Source organism: Zootoca vivipara, chromosome 13 (assembly GCF_963506605.1).
Source record: "Zootoca vivipara chromosome 13, rZooViv1.1, whole genome shotgun sequence".
Taxonomy (NCBI): Eukaryota; Metazoa; Chordata; class Lepidosauria; order Squamata; family Lacertidae; genus Zootoca; species Zootoca vivipara.
In genome coordinates this window covers 12,494,798-12,513,745 of record NC_083288.1, presented here as the reverse complement: position 1 = coordinate 12,513,745, position 18,948 = coordinate 12,494,798, and the positions used below count along the sequence as shown (strand labels likewise).

At 46.3% G+C, this 18,948-nt stretch overlaps 1 protein-coding gene across 4 annotated transcripts in view; it reads left to right on the top strand.

Annotated features, from left to right (window-relative positions):
* ADAM11 (ADAM metallopeptidase domain 11) overlaps window positions 1-18,948 on the top strand; it is a 63,129-nt gene that overhangs the window by 21,354 nt on the left and 22,827 nt on the right. For all 4 annotated transcript variants that reach the window (XM_035134765.2, XM_035134764.2, XM_035134762.2 and 1 more), the window contains exons 5-16: window positions 2,572-2,657; window positions 3,430-3,496; window positions 5,392-5,458; window positions 10,660-10,727; window positions 11,177-11,251; window positions 12,784-12,855; window positions 13,218-13,384; window positions 14,752-14,836; window positions 15,811-15,901; window positions 16,811-16,862; window positions 16,986-17,085; window positions 18,726-18,797. In XM_035134765.2, coding sequence (XP_034990656.2) covers window positions 2,572-2,657; window positions 3,430-3,496; window positions 5,392-5,458; window positions 10,660-10,727; window positions 11,177-11,251; window positions 12,784-12,855; window positions 13,218-13,384; window positions 14,752-14,836; window positions 15,811-15,901; window positions 16,811-16,862; window positions 16,986-17,085; window positions 18,726-18,797 — 1,002 coding nt within the window. The remainder of the gene's footprint in view (window positions 1-2,571; window positions 2,658-3,429; window positions 3,497-5,391; window positions 5,459-10,659; window positions 10,728-11,176; window positions 11,252-12,783; window positions 12,856-13,217; window positions 13,385-14,751; window positions 14,837-15,810; window positions 15,902-16,810; window positions 16,863-16,985; window positions 17,086-18,725; window positions 18,798-18,948) is intronic.

The window sequence follows — 18,948 nt, the reverse complement described above, 5'->3', positions numbered from 1 at the left end:
TCACTTCATGGAATCATAGGGACCACGAGGGTCATCTAGTCCAACCCCCTGCAATGCAGGAATCTTTTTGTCCAGTGGACTCAAACCCATGACCCTAAGGTTAAGAGTCTTGTGCTTTACCAACTGGTAGAGCATGCTGTATAGCATTTAGGGCCAAGCTATACAGGGTGGGGCAGCCTCATTCACATATATGTAAGTACCCTATTCACTTATAAAGTGGCTGTGGGGTGAGTCTTTTACTTTACACAAAAAATGTGGGGGGAGCTGAGCTTGCCGCATTTTCACACCTTATCTTGTGTAGTAAATAACATTTATTGTACTAGCCAAAGGCCATGACAAAACCATATAAACACTATCAAAGAGAGAAATAGCTATAATACTGTAAATCTATATATCCATATATAAAAACAGAACCTCTGCCTAAACCAGGCATCCCCAGACTTCGGCCCTCCAGATGTTTTGGACTACAATTCCCACCTTCCCCGACCACTGGTCCTGTTAGCTAGGGATCATGGGAGTTGTAGGCCAAAACATCTGGAGGGCCGCAGTTTGGGGATGCCTGGCCTAAACCATCAGAATCATAAAATGCAGACACACACATAAATTGGGGTCTCCACATGGCATACAGTATTTTTCTTTTTAGACCTCTGAGTCTCCCTTGCAATTTTATCCAGATTCTTCCTCTTAATCTTTCTTACTGTCAGCACAAAGAGGGCCACATTACGAGTCACTGGAGCATTAGCATCACTGAGCACCTTGCCTTGTTGCATTTCATTGCTTTAAGCAATTTTCTCACTGCCTGGCTCATGTCTTCTGCTATTGGAGCAAACTACAGGGGAAAAAACTGCTTAGAACAGGCAAGACAAAATGGGGAAGGGGGGTTGCTTCTTAGATCCACATGTTCCTTGTTTGTAAAACATAGGATTCCCCCACTCACCCTTTGTATGTGAATGGGACAGGGACAGCTGCGTCATCACATCTAGTTATTGCATGCTCCTCGGGACAGGGACCTTCTTGCCTATGCTACTCCTTGAACTTTTATTTCTTTATTTCAAACAGGTTTGCCCTGCTGTTAGCCAAAAAAGGCTCTCAGAGCAGCTTACAGTGCAGTAAATAACAAGACAGTCCCTATCCTCTTTGTGTCATCAAAACGACATGACACAAAAGGAAAATATAAGGAGGGAAGAGGAAGAAAACAAACCCAGGCACCAATTCTTAAAATTCAGTAGTTCTCATAAATAATGACCAGCTGGAATGGAAATGGGGCCAATGGAAGCCTGGTGGAGCTGATCTTTCAGCTAAGTCTGATGGGATGACTAGATAACTGGTGAGGGAAAGTGCCATGTATGTTGTTGTTGTTGTTTAGTCGTTTAGTCGTGTCCGACTCTTCGTGACCCCATGGACCAGAGCACGCCAGGCACTCCTGTCTTCCACTGCCTCCCACAGTTTGGTCAGACTCATGTTGGTAGCTTCAAGGACACTGTCCAACCATCTCGTCCTCTGTCGTCCCCTTCTCCTAGTGCCCTCAATCTTTCCCAACATCAGGGTCTTTTCCAGGGAGTCTTCTCTTCTCATGAGATGTATGTTGATGGTGCCATAAAAAGTAAAAATAAGCTTGCAGCTCTTTATAGCAAAAGCTGCATCATTCCAAAGTGTCAGGGGAGGTGTTAAAAAATTGGTATGAGGGGAAGCCTATTTAAACCTGGTTTAAACTGCAAAATTCCTAAGCATACTGACTCAGAAATAAGTCTCACTAAGCTCAGTGGGTAAAAGCACGTATGGAAATGCAGTCTAAAAAGACAAAGCAAGCATATGTGTTCTCATATATATCATTCCAAGAAGAATAAAAAGAACTAGTAAGGATTATTTCACAAAAACCACTCTTCTCTGTTTTCCTTCTCAGGCACCTACATAATTAACCCATTTTATTGTTATTGTTCCATCTCATATCCTTTTTAAAATACTTGTGAAGAGTTTGGTGGAATTTTGTTCCTATGGGCTCACTGTTTTTAACAATTAGGTCAGAGACAAAACCTCACCGCAGCTCAAAAAGCTCACAGAGCTCAGCCCAGAAACCTGTCTTGGATACCACAGATAAGCCCTGGAATGTGTGAAAAAAACCTGCAATGCTTCTGAGTGTGTGCAGAGTGCCTTTTACACACCACCAAGCTGCTGCAAGGCACACCTGTGCATTTGGGGTCAGAGAACAAGAATGCATCTTCTAAGCAAGTTTGAGCCATGCCACCTGCCCTTTTAGAACCTAGAATTGTTGTCTATATTCTCTATTGCTAAGGGAGGGCCTCTTTGAAAGGGGGTATGGGGTATGGTAGACTTCATCCATGTGCATAAGAGGAACTGCCAAGCCAAACCATTCTGCTGCTGCAGCAAATATATTCCTCTTGCCTCTGGATTGACAAGCATGGGCCATATGGTACCCCTTGAGGACTGGGTTTGACCCAGAAGCACCCAGTTACTGATTCTGGCGCTGAAGGGGCTCTATGTTAAGAGGCAAATTAATCTGATTTACATAAGCTTGAGAAAGAGGTCCTTTTCTTTTACGGTCTGTTTCAGGGAGCCGGAGAGCACTGTTACTATCAAGGCGGTCTCCGCGGGGAAGCAAACTCTTTTGCGGCTCTGTCCACCTGCCACGGCCTCCAGTAAGTAGCAAGCACTGAAGGAAGGAAGTGAACCAGGGGGGGGGGGGAATCCATTTCCGTCAAGCACGTCCGGTTCTGTCATTGGGTAGAATGAAGCAGCCGCCTCCAGGAGCTGTGTTCGGATGCCGTGAAGGGAAAGGGACACAAAATGTTCCATTTATTATTGTAATTTTTACTCTAGGAGAGTGATGCTAGTGGGATTCTCTGCTACACGTGCCAAAATAACTTGGCCAGCCTCAATCTGAAAGAGGGCAATATTTGCTGTTCCACCTCACACAACTACATGTCTTGAATTGGCCCTGCCAATAAGCCAAAGCACCTCTGGCACTGTGGTCTAAACCACTGAGCCTCTTGGGCTTCCGGTCAAAAGGTTGGCAGTTTGAATCCCCGCAATGGGGTGAGCTCCCATTGCTCTGTCCAACCTAGCAGTTCGAAAGCACTCTAGTGCAAGTAGATAAATAGGTACCGCTGTGGCAGGAAGGTAAACAGCATTTCCGTGCGCTCTGGTTTCTGTCACGGTGTGCCGTTGCACCAGAAGCTGTTTAGTTATGCTGGCCACATGACCTGGAAAACTGTCTGTGGACAAACGCCGGCTCCCTCTGCCTGAAAGCGAGATGAGCGCCGCAATCCCATAGTGCCTCCGGACATAAAATCCGCCTTCCTCCAAACTGGTGTGACGGGCCTCACTAGGTGCTAGCAGTGAGTACTCTTCCGTGTAATGGCCACGACTGACTGACTAACCTCTCTGTGTTTCTTTGCACCCCTCCTTCAGCGGCGTTTTCTCCGATGGAAAGGCCACGTACCTTCTGGAGCCTCACAATTCACCTGAGCACCAAGAGGTAAGTCTTGGACCAGGCTGTAATTCCATCACTGCCACAGAGATGCCTCACTTGGGTTTCATGCCCAGAGGTGAAAAGAAGGCCGAGTGAAACAGTGCATGGATTAGCTTGCATTTTATTTATCTTGACTGCCACCTCCCCCCCAACAGCAACCTCAACAAGAACAAAAACCCTTTTTAGGCTCTAGGAACTTGTTCTAGGAAGAAGCCCGTAATAACAGAGTAAGACTCAGTATGCGGCACCGGTATATGGAATAGAATGTTAGCTTTACAGCGCTGAGATCTGGTTTCAAATTTCCAGTCATCTGTTAATCTTGCTGACTGAACTTTGGTCAGTCATTCTCTTTCAACTTAACCTACCTCTTGGGGTTGTTGTGAGGCTATAGTGGGACAACTCTACGTATGCTTCTGCCTCAAGCAGCATTGAAGGAAGGGTGAAATACAAATATAATAAATGTGTTTTATTTTTTGCTCGGTTGGCATGACAAAGCAGACAGAAGGGCGCCACTGTAAAAACCATGAGGGGTAGATTTTTCCTATGGCCAATGTTTCAAAGCAATTGTTTTGATTCCTCTGTTTTTCTTCGTGTGTATGTATATTGCTCAATTTATCATTGACATGCATGTGAATTAGGCTGTATATTTCAAAGCATGGATTTCTCTCTCCCTCTAAGGCAATTTCATATAGTAGGTTTCTTTGCTGAACAGATAATTGAAAAGCCCCCAGCATTTGGCAGAGACATGCATGATAAAAAATATCCACTGTAAGTTAAAAAAAAAAATCTGTACCCACCTAAAACCTGTCCCCAAAGAAATCAAGTACTTCTATAGCATTATATCTTGATGGTGTATCTTTAGGGGTGGGGTGCCCAGGCATCTTCTAAACATGATTTTTTCCCTGCATTGTGCCTAGTCCCAAACATTTCTTTGCACAAGCAATCTTAAGGAGTTTCCAAGGGTGCCTCCTTTCACTCTTGTTGCCATGGCAGCAAATGGATGGAGATTCCAATTGCATCTTTTCATCCCCTCCTTGGAGAGTCCTCAGCCTCCACACTCTCACCCTTCAGCCACTACAGCATGTGGTATATCAATGGCACAATATACCTTTCTTCCTCAATGTGCCCTTTTTGAGGGATTGTTTGGGTGGGCAGAGAAGTTGGGTGGAGCAGAGGTAGGGGCAAAGAAACTGATAGAATATAGGCTGTTTGTTAACAAAATCTTGGAATAAAAAAGCACAGTAATGGTAATATAATATAATATAGACTTGAACTAGGACACTCTGCCAGGGTCTGGAAATTGATTTTCAGCCCCAGGGCATTTGGGAGTGTGAATCAATAATAAAGGAGAGAGGGCATCTGAGCATAAACAGGTTGTTCTTCACTACTGAATAACTACAAAATCCCTGTGAAGATTGACTAAAATCTATGAATACTCAGCATGATTTGGGTCATCTGCACAGGGCTTCTGTAGTTATTCAGTCAGGAGGAACAGGTCAGCTCAGAAGCCCTTTATCCTTTTCACTGATTCTCAAACTACAAAGCTGTACAACCTGGTAAAATCAGTTCTAGACCCTGGCAATGAGCCCAGTTCAAAGAAAGAAGGAAACAAAAAATTAACTAAAGGCTTCAAATTTTCACCACTGTAAGATTTTGGGAGGGTCCATGGAAACGGGCTTTCTTGACAGAAGGTGCAACCTAAGGAAATCTTGAGCCCAGAAATACCTCATACAGTTTCCATACAATCAGTCCAGGAATTGGGGTATTGTTGTACAACTTGAGGCCAGCTCTCTTGGCTGGTCAAAGAGTGAGAATTCTTGACACCATTTCTGTAAGCCCCTGTTAAAAGGATAGATGCCTGGGTATTAGCAAATGTTATATTTTGTTGTTGCCTAATGCAGGGTCCACTCCCTCATCTGATCTACAAGACACCTGTACCTCGCACTGCTCAGGGTTGCACGGAACCAGGTAAACGTGACTATCCTCCAAAAGAACTTTGTGTACTTTTGTTCTTTAGGAGTTGGAGCAAATTTCCAAGCTTTGCATGTGAATAATCTTCCAGCCTCCCACGTTTTCCCAAAAGGAAGTACATTAACATTATAGTTGTACCTTGGATCTCAAACACCTTAGCTCCCAAATAAATCGGCTCCCGAACGATCGAAACTTCAAACGATTTTCGGAAGTATGTCCAGTGCGGCTTCTGATTGGCTGCAGGACGCTCCTGTAGCCAATCGGTTTTCAAACGGTTCTGGGAGTCGAACGGACTCCCAGAACACATTCTGTTTGAGAACCCAAGGTATGACTGTATAAAATATTTACAATATAAGACATGCACTCAATGTTTCATATTTTGAAATTTGGCATGCTTTTTCTTTTAGGTGATTCCTATGTTTAGATTAGAAAACTTTAGAAGAAGAAAACATTTCTCAGATTTCAAATCTGAATGTGGAAATCCTAATTTCTGGATCCAAATTTTGAATGTTTTAATGCACATCTATTTCTTTGATTCCATTGTTCCCAGTGCTTATTTTAGGTTGGGGTCCTACTTTGTCCATTTCAAAAATAATAATTATTCAGGTAGTTATAATGGTCTTAATAAATTATAAAACTGATGTTGCTAATTGGCTGGATCTGTTTTCTATTGCTGCAAGAAGAAATGCGCCTCTGAGCATGTACAGAGTATCCTCTTACTTCTGAACAGAGATGCTATTTCAGACTCTAACCATGTGCAGGGTGGAAGGAGGAGAAATTTGTCATTGTCCGTTTTAAGAACATCTGTGATTATTATTTCCCATTAATAAGTAAAGCTGTGTAGTAGCAGCAGCACATGTAGAAATATTGGTTTCAATTGTAATATATTATTGACATACAAGCCTCCTGATTTTGTAACTGGACCGGGTATGTATGATTTTAACAGACTGGTACAATAGTTTCCTTGCTTTTAAGCCACATTTTGCCCCTGTTCCCTAACAAGCAGGAATTCACTCCCGCAATCTCTTCAACCATAAAGTACTTCATCTTAATAAGTGCAGACAAAAAAGGTGAACAGGAGACATTTGCTCCACAATGAGTGTAGGGAGGCGGGTGGGGCCACTCACAGGGATGTGCCGGGGAATGGGGAGAGGAGGGGGCAAAATATCTCAAACAAAATAAAGGGGGCCTCTGAAGGTGAGGGAAGTCTGAAGGGGGACTCCGAGGGTCCATTTAACAGACTGAGCCACAGCAACGCATGGCCGGGTCAGCTAGTTCTTAAGATATAATTGCAGGATCTATAACGCACCCTGTAATGATTTTGGGGCATGTCTAGACTACAGATTTAAACTACTATTGCCTTTGGGCACTATAGTTCTCTGCAGGGGGCTGGGGAGTCCATGCATTACTAGCAAATACTTATCAACACCTCACCATACTCTGAAACGGCTGGGCCTGAAAGGTTGAAGATACATATACGCACCCACTGGTACTCTGGTACCATAGACACCTGCCAAACCCATCAGGCCTCCACATGCCAGATTGCAAATGATGATGCAGGAGATGTCCAGCACTATCAAAGACACTGGCCTTGGCACCCACCCCTGCCCACCTGGGCCTGGCAGCCTTGCATGGTAGCCCAGTCATGCTGTCCGGGAGGGGTCCAAGCCATATGATGGGATCATCTCTGCGTACTGGAAAATGGGGAGTCACATCCCTCTGTGCCGATTATCAGCTGCAGTCAGGCTCTGGGGCCTCCAGCCACCACTTGCATCCTGGGATCTGCAGATTGAAGGCAATGGACGAGGCATTGCCCTGTGTGCACGCATTGCTGGGGTTCATTGGCATGGCTGTGGTGTGTGTACAGGATCGTGTGGGTGGCAATTGCAGTTGCCATGTGCTTGGGAGGCTGGTGTGAGCACATGCTTTTGTTTACAGAGTCATGCTTGGCTGCACTTGCTGTACACATGTGTCAGTGGATTGGCCAGGCAGGTGGGGGGATGGGGCATGCATGCCTGGTGGGCAGAGTGTTAGGAGTGGTTGTTGGCAGCAACACTATGGGCACCATGGAATTGTGTTGTAGCCTCCACTGGGCTCAGGTGCTTTCTGCTGGCAAAGTTTGGATGCAGCTGGTTTTGCACTGTCAGATTTTGCCCACAAAAAGGCAGAATTCCCATCATTTGGATGGCTCTGTAAGGGTAAAGGACCCCTGACAGTTAAGTCCAGTCGCAGACGACTCTGGGGTTGCAGCGCTCATCTCACTTTACAGGCCAAGGGAGCCGGCATTTGTTGGCAGACAGTTTTTCCGGGTCATGTGGCCAGCATGACTAAGCTGCTTCTGGTGCAATGGAACACTGAAACCAGAGCAGCGTACGGAAACGCCGTTTACCTTCCTGCTGGAGCGGTACCTATTTAATGTCAGTTGAAGGCCTGGATGTACTGGATGCCCCAAAAGCTACTGAAACTTAATGCACTGCAAATGAAAAGTTCATTAATGGAGTTGTGCAAAATTAGAATAAAAAATGAAGCTAAGTTTATTGAAAGCTTAAGTTATCAGAAGGTCGGCGGTTCGAATCCCCGCGGCGGGCTAAGCTCCCATTGCTCGGTCACTGCTCCTCTCCACCTAGCAGTTCCAAAGCACGTCAAAGTGCAAGTAGATAAATAGGTACCACTCTGGCGGGAAGGTAAATGACGTTTCCGTCCACTGCTCTGGTTTGCCAGAAGTGGCTTAGTCATGCTGGCCACATGACCCGGAAGCTGTACACCGGCTCCCTCGGCCAATAATGCGAGATGAGCGCCGCAACCCGAGAGTCGTCCGCAACTGGACCTAATGGTCAGGGGTCCCTTTACCTTTACCTTTACACCCCCTCCTCCCACCCCTACTATAGTGCCAGTCAGTCTGCCAAGGGCAGAAGGTCTGTCTCGCCAGCCCTCACCTCCCATAATTTCAATTCTTGGGGGAAAACATGGCTTGGCAGTGAGCAGCTGCAGCAATCCAGATGGTAGTTCAATAGCCTATAGATGCTCTTAATCCTCCGAGTAGTAGGTCAGCCAATCTGGAGCATGCTTGAGAGCACAATCGGGAGCCTAAAAACTGCTTCAGGCTCCAAACTTGCAGCTTGCTCTTGAACAGTTGGTAAAGAGACAGCTCCACTTAAAACAATTTCCAGAGGGAAAGCTGTGTTTAGTCACTTGCAACAGAAACACCAGGGAGTCTTCTTGCACCTTAAAAACCAACCAATTCATTAGGGCTTAAGCTTGGGGAGGCAAGAGTCCACTTCAGATGCCTGAGGTGTCAGCTTCCAGAGGCTTCCTCCTCGAGGGGCTTCTTCCTCAGACTGCTCTTTCCTTGAGCAGCTTATGCCAGGATTCTTTAAAGGCAGGTATCAGAAGAATGGTTCTGTACTTGTAATAATCCCATACTGTATGTCCAACAGTATTTGTACTCTTAGGATGCCCTGTCTATATTATTTTGCCTGCCCATCTGCCACTCCTTGTTCTTGCAGATCTAACGGTCAGTTCACTGAGTCGTCAATAAAGAGTGATTCAAACTTAGGCCCTCCTGGCCGACCCCTCTCTGGAAAACTCAGCCACATTGCAAATATTCCAAAATCAGATTTCTAAAACAAAGGTTTTTGCCGACTCTTAACCAGTCAGTCGCCTTTCCTTCTTCTTGGCTCAATTACATTGCTTCTTTTGTATTTACTCCCAGTATGCCACGGGAGCCCTTGTAAGGCTGGATCGCATGATAGCATGGCTTCTGGGTGGCAACTGATCAGATGGTTTCTTCTTTCAAAGGCATGCCCCATAATTCTTCCGGGGAAGCCATGCCAGTTAAAGTGGTGTCAAAGGGTTGATTCACTTGCTACTTGTGTGTAAGGTGTGTGAAAAGTATGGACTGGGGTCATAGGTTTAGCCTAACCCCTGACAGTGTGCATGGAGTCATCTGTAAACAGAGCCTAACATGTGCACTCCTGCCTGTGTTGTAGGGGCTCTGTGCTGTTGGGACTGCTGCACATCTGACAATCCTCACTGCATGGAAGCACAACCATTGACCTTTGGGCTTTCTTTATAAATAACAGCATGGAGCACATGGTGGTTGAAAGAAGATGTAACTTTGAAGACTTGGTTAAAATCACAGCCCATGTCCACACATTTATGTCTGATGCTAGGGGTGGAGAACCTCCATTTCGCCTTTGACAGAGCTGTAGTTAGGGACGGTGGTGTGGGGGGCTAGCCAGGATTTTTGCCCCGGGTGAAGCCTCCAGAGGGGCACCATTGAGGCTCCCAGCCCCCCCCTCTGTGTGTGTATATGTGTGGGAGGGGGGGGTACCAAACTGGGTCTTTGACCTGGGTGAAATACAGTGGTACCTCGGTTTACGAACTTTATCCGTTCCGGAAATCCGTTCTTAAACCAAAGCCATTCTTAAACTGGGACGCACTTTCCCTAATGAGGCCTGCCGCTGTTGGTGCCCTTCCACCGTTCGGCTTCTATTCGTAGACCGAGGTAAAGTTCACTAACCGGAACACTACTTCCAGTTTTGCGGAGTTTGTATACCAAATAGTTCGTAAACAGGGCTGTTCTTAAACCGAAGTACCACTGTAAAGCCTAGTTGCACCCCTGCCTTTGAGATACCCCCACAGGCCACAAACTCATTGTGCTTTTGCCTGGCTGGAATGTATCATTGAACTGTGATAATGCCACTTGCTTGCTCAGGAGGAGGATGGAGGGCTGTGTGTGTGGATACCATTGACGTTTAGTATGTAGCTCTTGGAAGATTACCCAGGGGCGACACTAGGCTTTATTTCACCCGGGTCGAAGACCCAGTTTGGGACCTTCACCATGTGCATTTGGATACACACACACACACACACACACACACACACACACACACACACACACACACACAGAGGGGGGGGGGCTGGGAGCCTCAATGGCACCCCACAAGGTAATGTGATCTTTGGGCTGGAAAAGTTTCTTCACTTCTTCCCTGCACACAAATAACTCATGAATGAGTCCTCGGGTCCCGGGTCTAATATTATGCTTTTGATTCAGGAGAGGGGGATTTCCAGGCAGGCTTGAGGCCTAGCAGCCTGCTTATTAGGAATTAAGCAGCTGTTTCCTTTCTCTCTCTCCAGTCATGCCCCTTTCCTCCCCCTCAAAATCTGATGTGTACCCGCTCTTGCCCCCTACCCAGGGTGTTTATTTGCTGAACTGAACTACTACATTCCATCTGGGCTCCCTAAATTGCGACGCCGGAGGCAGGTAGGTTTACTTCTCAGCCAGCCAACTCCGCGGCCGACTCCAGATGTTTTGGCCTACAACTCCCATGAACCCTAGCTAACAGGACCAGTGGTTGGGGAAGATGGGAATTGTAGTCCAAAACATCTGGAGGGCCGAAGTTTGGGGATGCCTGTGCAAAAGCTAAGATGCAGTTGGGGCCTACTTTGACTGATCTAGCAAAATATTATGATGGCATTCCAAAATATACTCTGGAGAGTGTTTCATTTGCACAGTGCATTCAGATCTCCTATTATGAGTGTCCTCAGTAAAAAATAATAATGGGAGAAGGGGTGAGTGGGCATGGCAGGAAGGGTTGGGTATACTCAGGGCTGCATATAAAATCTATGCCTGTTGGTGGGGAGAGTGAGGCAGTTCTAAGAGGCCTAAGTAGTACCTATTTGACCTTGCATACTTCTCTCCACCCTACCCAGGTTCACCGAAGTCACCGGACTGTCCACAGCGAGACCAAATTCATTGAACTCATCGTAGTTAATGACCACCAGCTGGTGAGTGCTACCAAGAGGTGGGTCCAGGCCTGGGAAAAGAAGTTGAGATGGGTGTACTGTGTTGTGGTTGCAGACCTCTTAGAATGGGTCATAGGGAAGGTAGCCCAAGAGGACAGAATGAAAAATAAGCCATCTCACCATAGGTACACCTGCCAACTCTGCTTCTTTGAGCAAGTGGGCAAAGTGCTTAAGCAGATCTCCTTTCCAGTCCCACTCTGTAAGCTGATTACCCACCTCTTTTTTAAAAGGCGTGGTCAGTTTGTCCTTCGTTGAGGTCTTTCTCCGCTGACAATTCATTCCTGCAGGATCAGTGTTGAGCACCATATAACTCAGTGACTTTGCAAGCTAATGAAAATGAGTCAACAGCTAGAGCAAATCAGAGCTTCACACAAGACCTTAATTCAACAAAAAGATTGCAGCTGATTTTTCACCTGCGGTGTGAAGCTGGGCGTTCCAGAAGCACATACTAGCAAGTGAGCTTTTTGTCAGCCTGGATAGCTGCCTCACTGTCAGGAGGGCACCACCCCTCTGCATCAGCCATTTCTGCTTTTTGTTCACTCTCTCTTTCCAGGGAATCCAGATTACATCATTGCCAGTCCATTGCATTCCAGCGTTTTCTATATTGTCCTCCCACCCTTTTCAGGCCTGATTTGTATATTAAATACAATTACACTGCCAACCTGTCTAGTATGAATTGACAAATTTTCCAGTGCTATTGTGCCTTTAATTAGCAGCTTCCTTGTGACAGCTTCTGTGCCTGCTACTGCATCCAGTTCAGTGCAGCAGTAACATCATAGAGGACCAGCCTCTTGATTAGTCATTTCCTGTTCCTTCTTGGGGAGTGGTAAACTACTGATTGCCTCTCATTTAAATGAAGCGTTAGTGGTGAAGGAGGAAAACAGTTATTTAAAGCATCCTACCCCACTCAGATCAGGAACTGTCTGATTAAGGGCATTAAGATTAAAGGCATCGGTAACACTGTGACTGTGCTGATCAGGAAGAGTAGAGGCTGCAATGTATTGGCTAAAGTATTGGAAGTGGGACCTGCTCAGCTATAAATATTTGCATCCCTGGTATCTAGATGGATCTAGGGGAGATTCCTGTCTGAAACCCTAAATAGCCACTGCAAGTCAGTGAACTGAACTAGAAGATCCAAAAGTCTGTGTCTCTATAAGGTGCTGCCTTGTGCTTCAGAGCACTTCTGGTGATCAGGACTCATTTCCGATGAAACACCAGGATTTGGCCACTAGGGCAATCATTGCCAAATAATGCAGTGGTTGATTGCAGAAGAGCAATGATTCAGCAGCACTCAAAGGCCTTAGTGTGGAAGTAATCTAGGTCATTGCTTGTGGCTTCTTTTATGCATTGAAGGAAACTGATATTCCCCACCCCCCCCCACCCCCAGAAAGCAAGGGTTGAGTAGAAGGAGAAGCCACACATCCACACCCAACCATCCATGGCTGCTCCAGGTTCAGGGTCTTCTAGCACGGGGTGATGTCCCTTCAGACCCTTTTTCTTATGTTCTGTTTCAGTTTGAGCAGCTGCGTCGCTCCGTACTCCTTACCAGCAACTTTGCAAAGTCTGTGGTGAACCTTGCTGATGTGGTGAGTATGAGGGTACATTGCAACTCTGTCCAAAAAGGACCCATAATGGTCACTTCCCACTCCCCAAAAGGTGAGAATTATCAAGGCAGGAGATACTCTGCCCCGTGGGAAAGGATTCTATAGGGTCCTGTCAGCCACAGGAGCTACTCCCCATGCCATGATAACCCAAAAGAAAATGAGGATACGAAGTATTAAGGAGGGAATGTGTTTTGCTTTAGCTTTGATTTGGCATTGGGGTTGTTTGTTTGTTTGTATAGTCCACAAAGGCTTCTTTATGCCTGGGGAGGATGCCACAGGTATATGATGGCTGAGTCCCTCTTCCCTTGAAGCAGGACCTCTGATTTGCTATTTCTGGTGCCCAGATCTATAAGGAGCAGTTGAACACAAGAATTGTGTTGGTTGCCATGGAGACATGGGCATCAGGGGACAAGGTCCAGGTAGACGAAGATTCCCTGGAGACACTGAGCGAATTCATGAAGTACCGCCAGGATGCTCTTCCTGAGAACAGTGATGCTGTACATCTCTTCTCGTGAGTTTTGAATGGGAACCTGACTACCTTGAAAGAGGGTTGCCAGCTTTTCACTTGTTCTAGCCACTGTAGCTCTGCCTTTGATGCTAGGCTGAATGTTATTCATGTGTTCAAAGAACCCATGTGGGCACAAAACCTCCAACATCCCTATCCCATCCTCCCTAACAGAAAAGTCCAAAGGGGGAATCTTTGGGCATTAGGATAAATGTGCTTAGAATTCTCTCCAACTCCGATATTCACCCAGATGCACTCATCAAAGAAGGTTGGGGTGGAATTGGTTGTGGATGGTACTGCTTTGCATGTCTCCTCCACAATTTATACCCACACGTGTTCTTTCAATACATGAATAAGGCTATTCACAAGTAACAATGCTCATCTTCATGTAATGAAAAAGTTCACTTGCTGATTTCTGACCGTTACGTTTTTATGCAGGCACAAGTTCAGGTCAGGCTGGTCTGTGGCAGCTTTAAGTGGCAAACCTTCTGGTAGCCTGGCAAATGGTCTTTGCTAGTACTCTCCAGTGTTGTAGCCACTTCCACCTGCAAGTCATGCTGCGAGTTATATTTCTTTCTAGAGATTTTCCAGATATCATTATTTGAGCTTTCTTGGCAGGTGAAGCAAAATGATACCTAGCAAGAAGTGAGATGCTAGAGCTCATAAGCTCTGTAATTTAATTAGGATACATTTTGCAAAAGGTTGCCTGTGAAATTAAACTAGAGCGGAGTTTTTCCCCCCTAGCATGATAGGCAAAAGAGCAGCTCTTAAATCAGTTAAAATTAGAATATATGGACAGACCAAAACAAAACAGGGACAAACAGTCTTTGCAATCTAAAGTATGCCAGTACAAATGGTATCTCCTTTTTAACGTGCATCTTGATAAAAAGCATGGGCTTATGGGTGTAGACTTTGGATTCTGGGTGCTAAATGTGTTTTGGGGTGGGAACTTTTGATTCAAAGGGAAGAGCACTTTCCTGGAAGGGTGATGGTGGAGGTGTTCATAACTTGACCAGTATGGCTCTCCCCAGCTCTTCCTATATCCAGAGACCACGAGCCGACATATGTGATTGCCTCTTTTCCACTACAGCCCTGAATCCATACTCTTCTCCAGTCAACTGTTCTAGCTTGTAGTATGGGGATGAGGAATCTGTGGCCCCTCCAGATCTCCTTGGATTCCAGCTCCCCCCACCCTCTGCTAGCATGGCCAATGGTCAGAGATTATGGGAGCTGCAGTCCAACAAGATATGGAGTGCCACAGGGCAGCCTGCCCTGCTGCAGTAAGTGAATAAGAGGGAAGCACAGAAGTACTGGACAAGGCTACCCTTTCCCTCTCCTGTACAGTGAACCCTCCTCCTCTCTTCTTCCTCCAGCGGACACACTTTCAGAAGCAGCCGCAGTGGGACGGCATACGTTGGAGGAATTTGCTCAGTTACCCGAGGTGGAGGTGTCAACGAGGTGAGCGGGGCAGATACTGGACCTGAAATTTGTGGGATATTAAAAGTGGGGAACTAAAGCTGCATGCTCCTCCAACTCTGCCACTCTCAGCTGCCCAAGATATCTCCTAAAACTCCCCTCCAGTTCTCTCCTGCTACCTCTCTCCTTGAGTACCTCTATGATGCCACCTCTCTCTCTCTTTCAAATTCCTCCCAAAGCTTCTGTTTCTGTGAAGCCTTGGCCACAAAGATGAGGAACCCGGGGCTTTCTAGATGCTGTTGGGGCACCCAGTCCCAGTCAGCATGGCCCATGGTCAGGGCTGATGGGAGTTAGGAGTCCAGCATCACCCAGAGGGTCACAGGTTCCCCATCCCCATCCCCCCACTCAAATAAAGATTAAAGTTTTGTACTTGCACTTGTTCCCATTTATCTCTTATTTCTTTTTTGTCCTCTCTACATTTAGATTGGGGGATCCTTGAGAAAGGGGTGTATCTTGTTTGCTTACATTAGTCTGTAAAGCACCATAGACTGTTATGAGACTACATAAATAATTAGCATAGGAAAGATCACAAGCAGGTGCGGATTATGCCCTGTCCTACCATTGGGTAGAGTGAGACAGCCAATTCTGAGTGTGATGAAATGGCAGGAAATTGCTAACTTATTTAATTTGTTTTATTTTTGCTGCCAGGGAAGGAAGAGAGGTGTTTGTGGTATTCTCTGCCTTGAGTACCAGAATAAGCACCTTAGCTGGCCTTGGGTACTGTGCACCTTGGCATGGTGGAAGTAGGCTGCTCAACCTGCAGCTGTAAATGTATTGGGCTGGCTCTGGTGCTGATCTTCCCAGAGTTGAATGCCCAAGGGAGGCCAGTGACCTTGGCCACTTGAGCTTGAAACTGGCCACAATAGGGGCAGAGATAAACCTACCGTACTCAAAGCAGCACTCCACAAGATGAGCCTTGGCTTCCTAACATGATGTCATCTTCTTCCTTCCCAAAGTATGGCAATGTGGGAGCAATGGCTGTAACGTTAGCACAGACCCTGGGGCAAAACATTGGAATGATGTGGAACAAGCACCGTACCTCTGCTGGTAAGTAGCTGGGTGTCAGACTGAATGGAGGGATATCCTGACCTGACCGTAAGCAGGAGTCCACAGGGCACAGTAGACCTCTAAGCATATTTAGACAGAAGTTACATGACTTCGGACAGCCTTGAACAGACAGCTTACGCTAATCAGGTCTGGAGCTCCACAGGCTTTTTATTCCAACTGATCATCTAATGCCCCATCCCCTTCTTGAAGAGCGGAGAGCTTCAAGGGGTAGCCCTCTGGTCTGAAGCATAGCACTCCATGGAATCTGAGTCTGTTCTCCCCTGGTGCTTAAAGCACCCTGTGCTGCTGGGCAGGTACCAAGGAGTTCAAGGCCCCAAGGAATCTGACTCAAGGATTGCTGTTTCTGGGGGTCCCAGTTTTGAAGGCTGTGACTCATGGGCCTCATGACTAACAGGCTTCAACTTAGTATCAGGGCCCAGGTGCGGGTTCAGCACCTCAACAGCTTGCATCACTGGTCGTCCTGAGGCAGCTGGTTCATCTTGCTCTTCTGCGTCAGAGTTTGGCTGCTGATCAGGGTTCAGATCATGACAGTAGGGAGCGATGACAGCCTCTGACGCATCTCTGAGAAGAGTGAGATTGCAAATATGTACACGCTCTGATTTCTGAACTGGAGGCATACTTTTAAGGCAAGTCTGATCACCTGAGGTTATACAGGCAGAATTGCTGTTAATGGGATGTATTGTCCTAAGACAGAGGATGGGATAAATGACACCTGGGGATAGCAGTCCTAGGATTCTTTGATTAGAAGGTTCCATTTGAACGAATAGCTACAGATTTTGGAGACACAAAGTGTAGGCAGAGAAAAGAAGGGGTCATAGAATATACCCCTCCCAGTTCCTTAGCAAGGTATGTATCTCCCTCTTTTCTTATCACCCCATTTCTCTGCAGGCGACTGTCGCTGTCCTGACTCGTGGCTGGGCTGTATTATGGAGGACACTGGGTGAGTGTGGGGAAGAGATGAGGCTCACCAAAGGGAAAAACTTGTTGTAGCAGTGCTTCACTTTGCAGTCAGGAACAGCATCCTCATTAATGTATGCCCATGGCTCTCTTCTCTAACACACAGATTCTACCTGCCACGGAAGTTCTCACGCTGCAGCATTGATGAGTACAATAAATTCCTGGCCGATGGCGGGGGAAGCTGTCTCTTTAACAAGCCACTGAAGGTAAACCCAAAGCACTCATCTGCTCACCTATAGCCTACAGCCAAAGTATCTTCCAAGAAAGTGCAACTCCATTCAGAAGCCTTGCCACTTCCCGGACTCGATAACTTGGAACACATAAAACCTCCCATCTTGTCTGGATTCAGCTTCATTTTCTTTGGCCTCAGTCCAGCCCATTAATGCCTCCAGGCACCGGTCCAACACCTGGACGGCCTCTTCCGATTCAGATGGCATGGAAAGATAGAGCTGAGTGTCACCTGCATATTGATGACACCTTGTTCCAAAACTCCTGATGATATTTCTCAGTGGGTTTGTGAATATGTTAAAAAGCACCGGGACAGGAGGCAGCACTGTGGAATTCCTCAAGTTCTGGAATCAGTAGAAAGCAGTGGGCTCACACCTCCATGGCATTGGTTTGGTCCAGAAGGTGCTGTGGCCATCAAAAGCCACATAGAAGTCAAGGAGAATGGACCTGGTTATCAGTCAGAGTGACCAAGGCAGTGTCCATACAACTGACTTGAAATCAGAGTGAAATAGGTCCAAACACTCGGCTTCCTCCAAGCATTGGTCCAGCCACAATGTTAGGATGTGGCATAGGGTACATTCTGTTGGTGGTGTGAGTGTATGATTTGGGGGCGACCCCAAAATTATTTGGGGATACATAGCTCAAGTTCTGTATTGAATTATATGTACATTGGCAAAGCTTGGTGTGGAGGCAGCAGAGATGACATGGACTTGCATAGAAATGAAGCATTTGAGTCAGTTATGGGGCTAGTGCACCTCAAAGACCACAGATTTCTAGTGAAGTGCTGGCCCAGAGCTGCTTATGGGGTGCGCACTTCCACCGCCTTACTCATTTATGCTTATACTGGCAATTACTCTTGTGGGCCTCACACTCTTTTGACTGTGTCTTGTGCAAAACCGCTACAACTACCCTGAAACACATTGGGCTAGGGCCTCTCTTCAGTAACATTATTGGGGTGGCAGGAGAGGGGGGGACTGAAGTGGCACAAGTGGAAAGGAGAGACAGCCATGTGCTGGGGGCTAGTTGCTCTCTCTTACACACACATTTATCAGATGGTCAGAAGGGCATAAATTGGTCCTTTTTTTTCTTTCTTCACCTTGCTCCCTTCAAAAATCAATAGAAAGAAGCCTGTTAATTCTTTTATAACGTTCAAACCTGGCAGCATCACCGTAGACATAACTTCTTATGTTCATGAAATATTTGAAGATTGAACCCTGGCCATCTGCTGATGATACTTTTGGAAGGGCTTTCCTGGGCCGTGTTAAATTTTTAATTTATAAACTAGATTGCTCCGTCATTGCAAGCAGCACAGTGTCAATGCAAGTAAGGCATTGTCAATGAAAAAAGGTGGTCAACTAGGCTGCCGCTTGGTGCAGCAGTGGAGAAATTTAGTTTTTGGAAGGATAACTAAACGAAAGAATACCACTTCTGTTTCTACTCCAACAGCAAGCCTCCTCCATTCCCTAAAAATGGGGCCATTTTAGCACAGTTTTAGCACAGTTTTGGCCTAGTGCTAAAAGGAGGTGGGGGTGGAATATCAAGGTATACATGCAAAAATGAGAAGATGGCTTGGAGGCCGCTAAAGATTTGATCTCTTTCCTGCCCCCTGTTGTTACAGCTCCTTGATCCCCCTGAATGTGGTAATGGATTTGTAGAGGCAGGAGAAGAATGTGACTGTGGGTCTCTGGCGGTAAGTTTCAAGTGGGGCTGAAATTGCCATGGGGGTGGAGGTGGGGTGACGTGGGAATGGCATTGCTGGACTTGGGCCTCTTATTCAGTCCTGCCTTCTGCACGTTTATGAGCTCCTCATATTATTTCAGGAGGCTGGGGTATGATGGGAG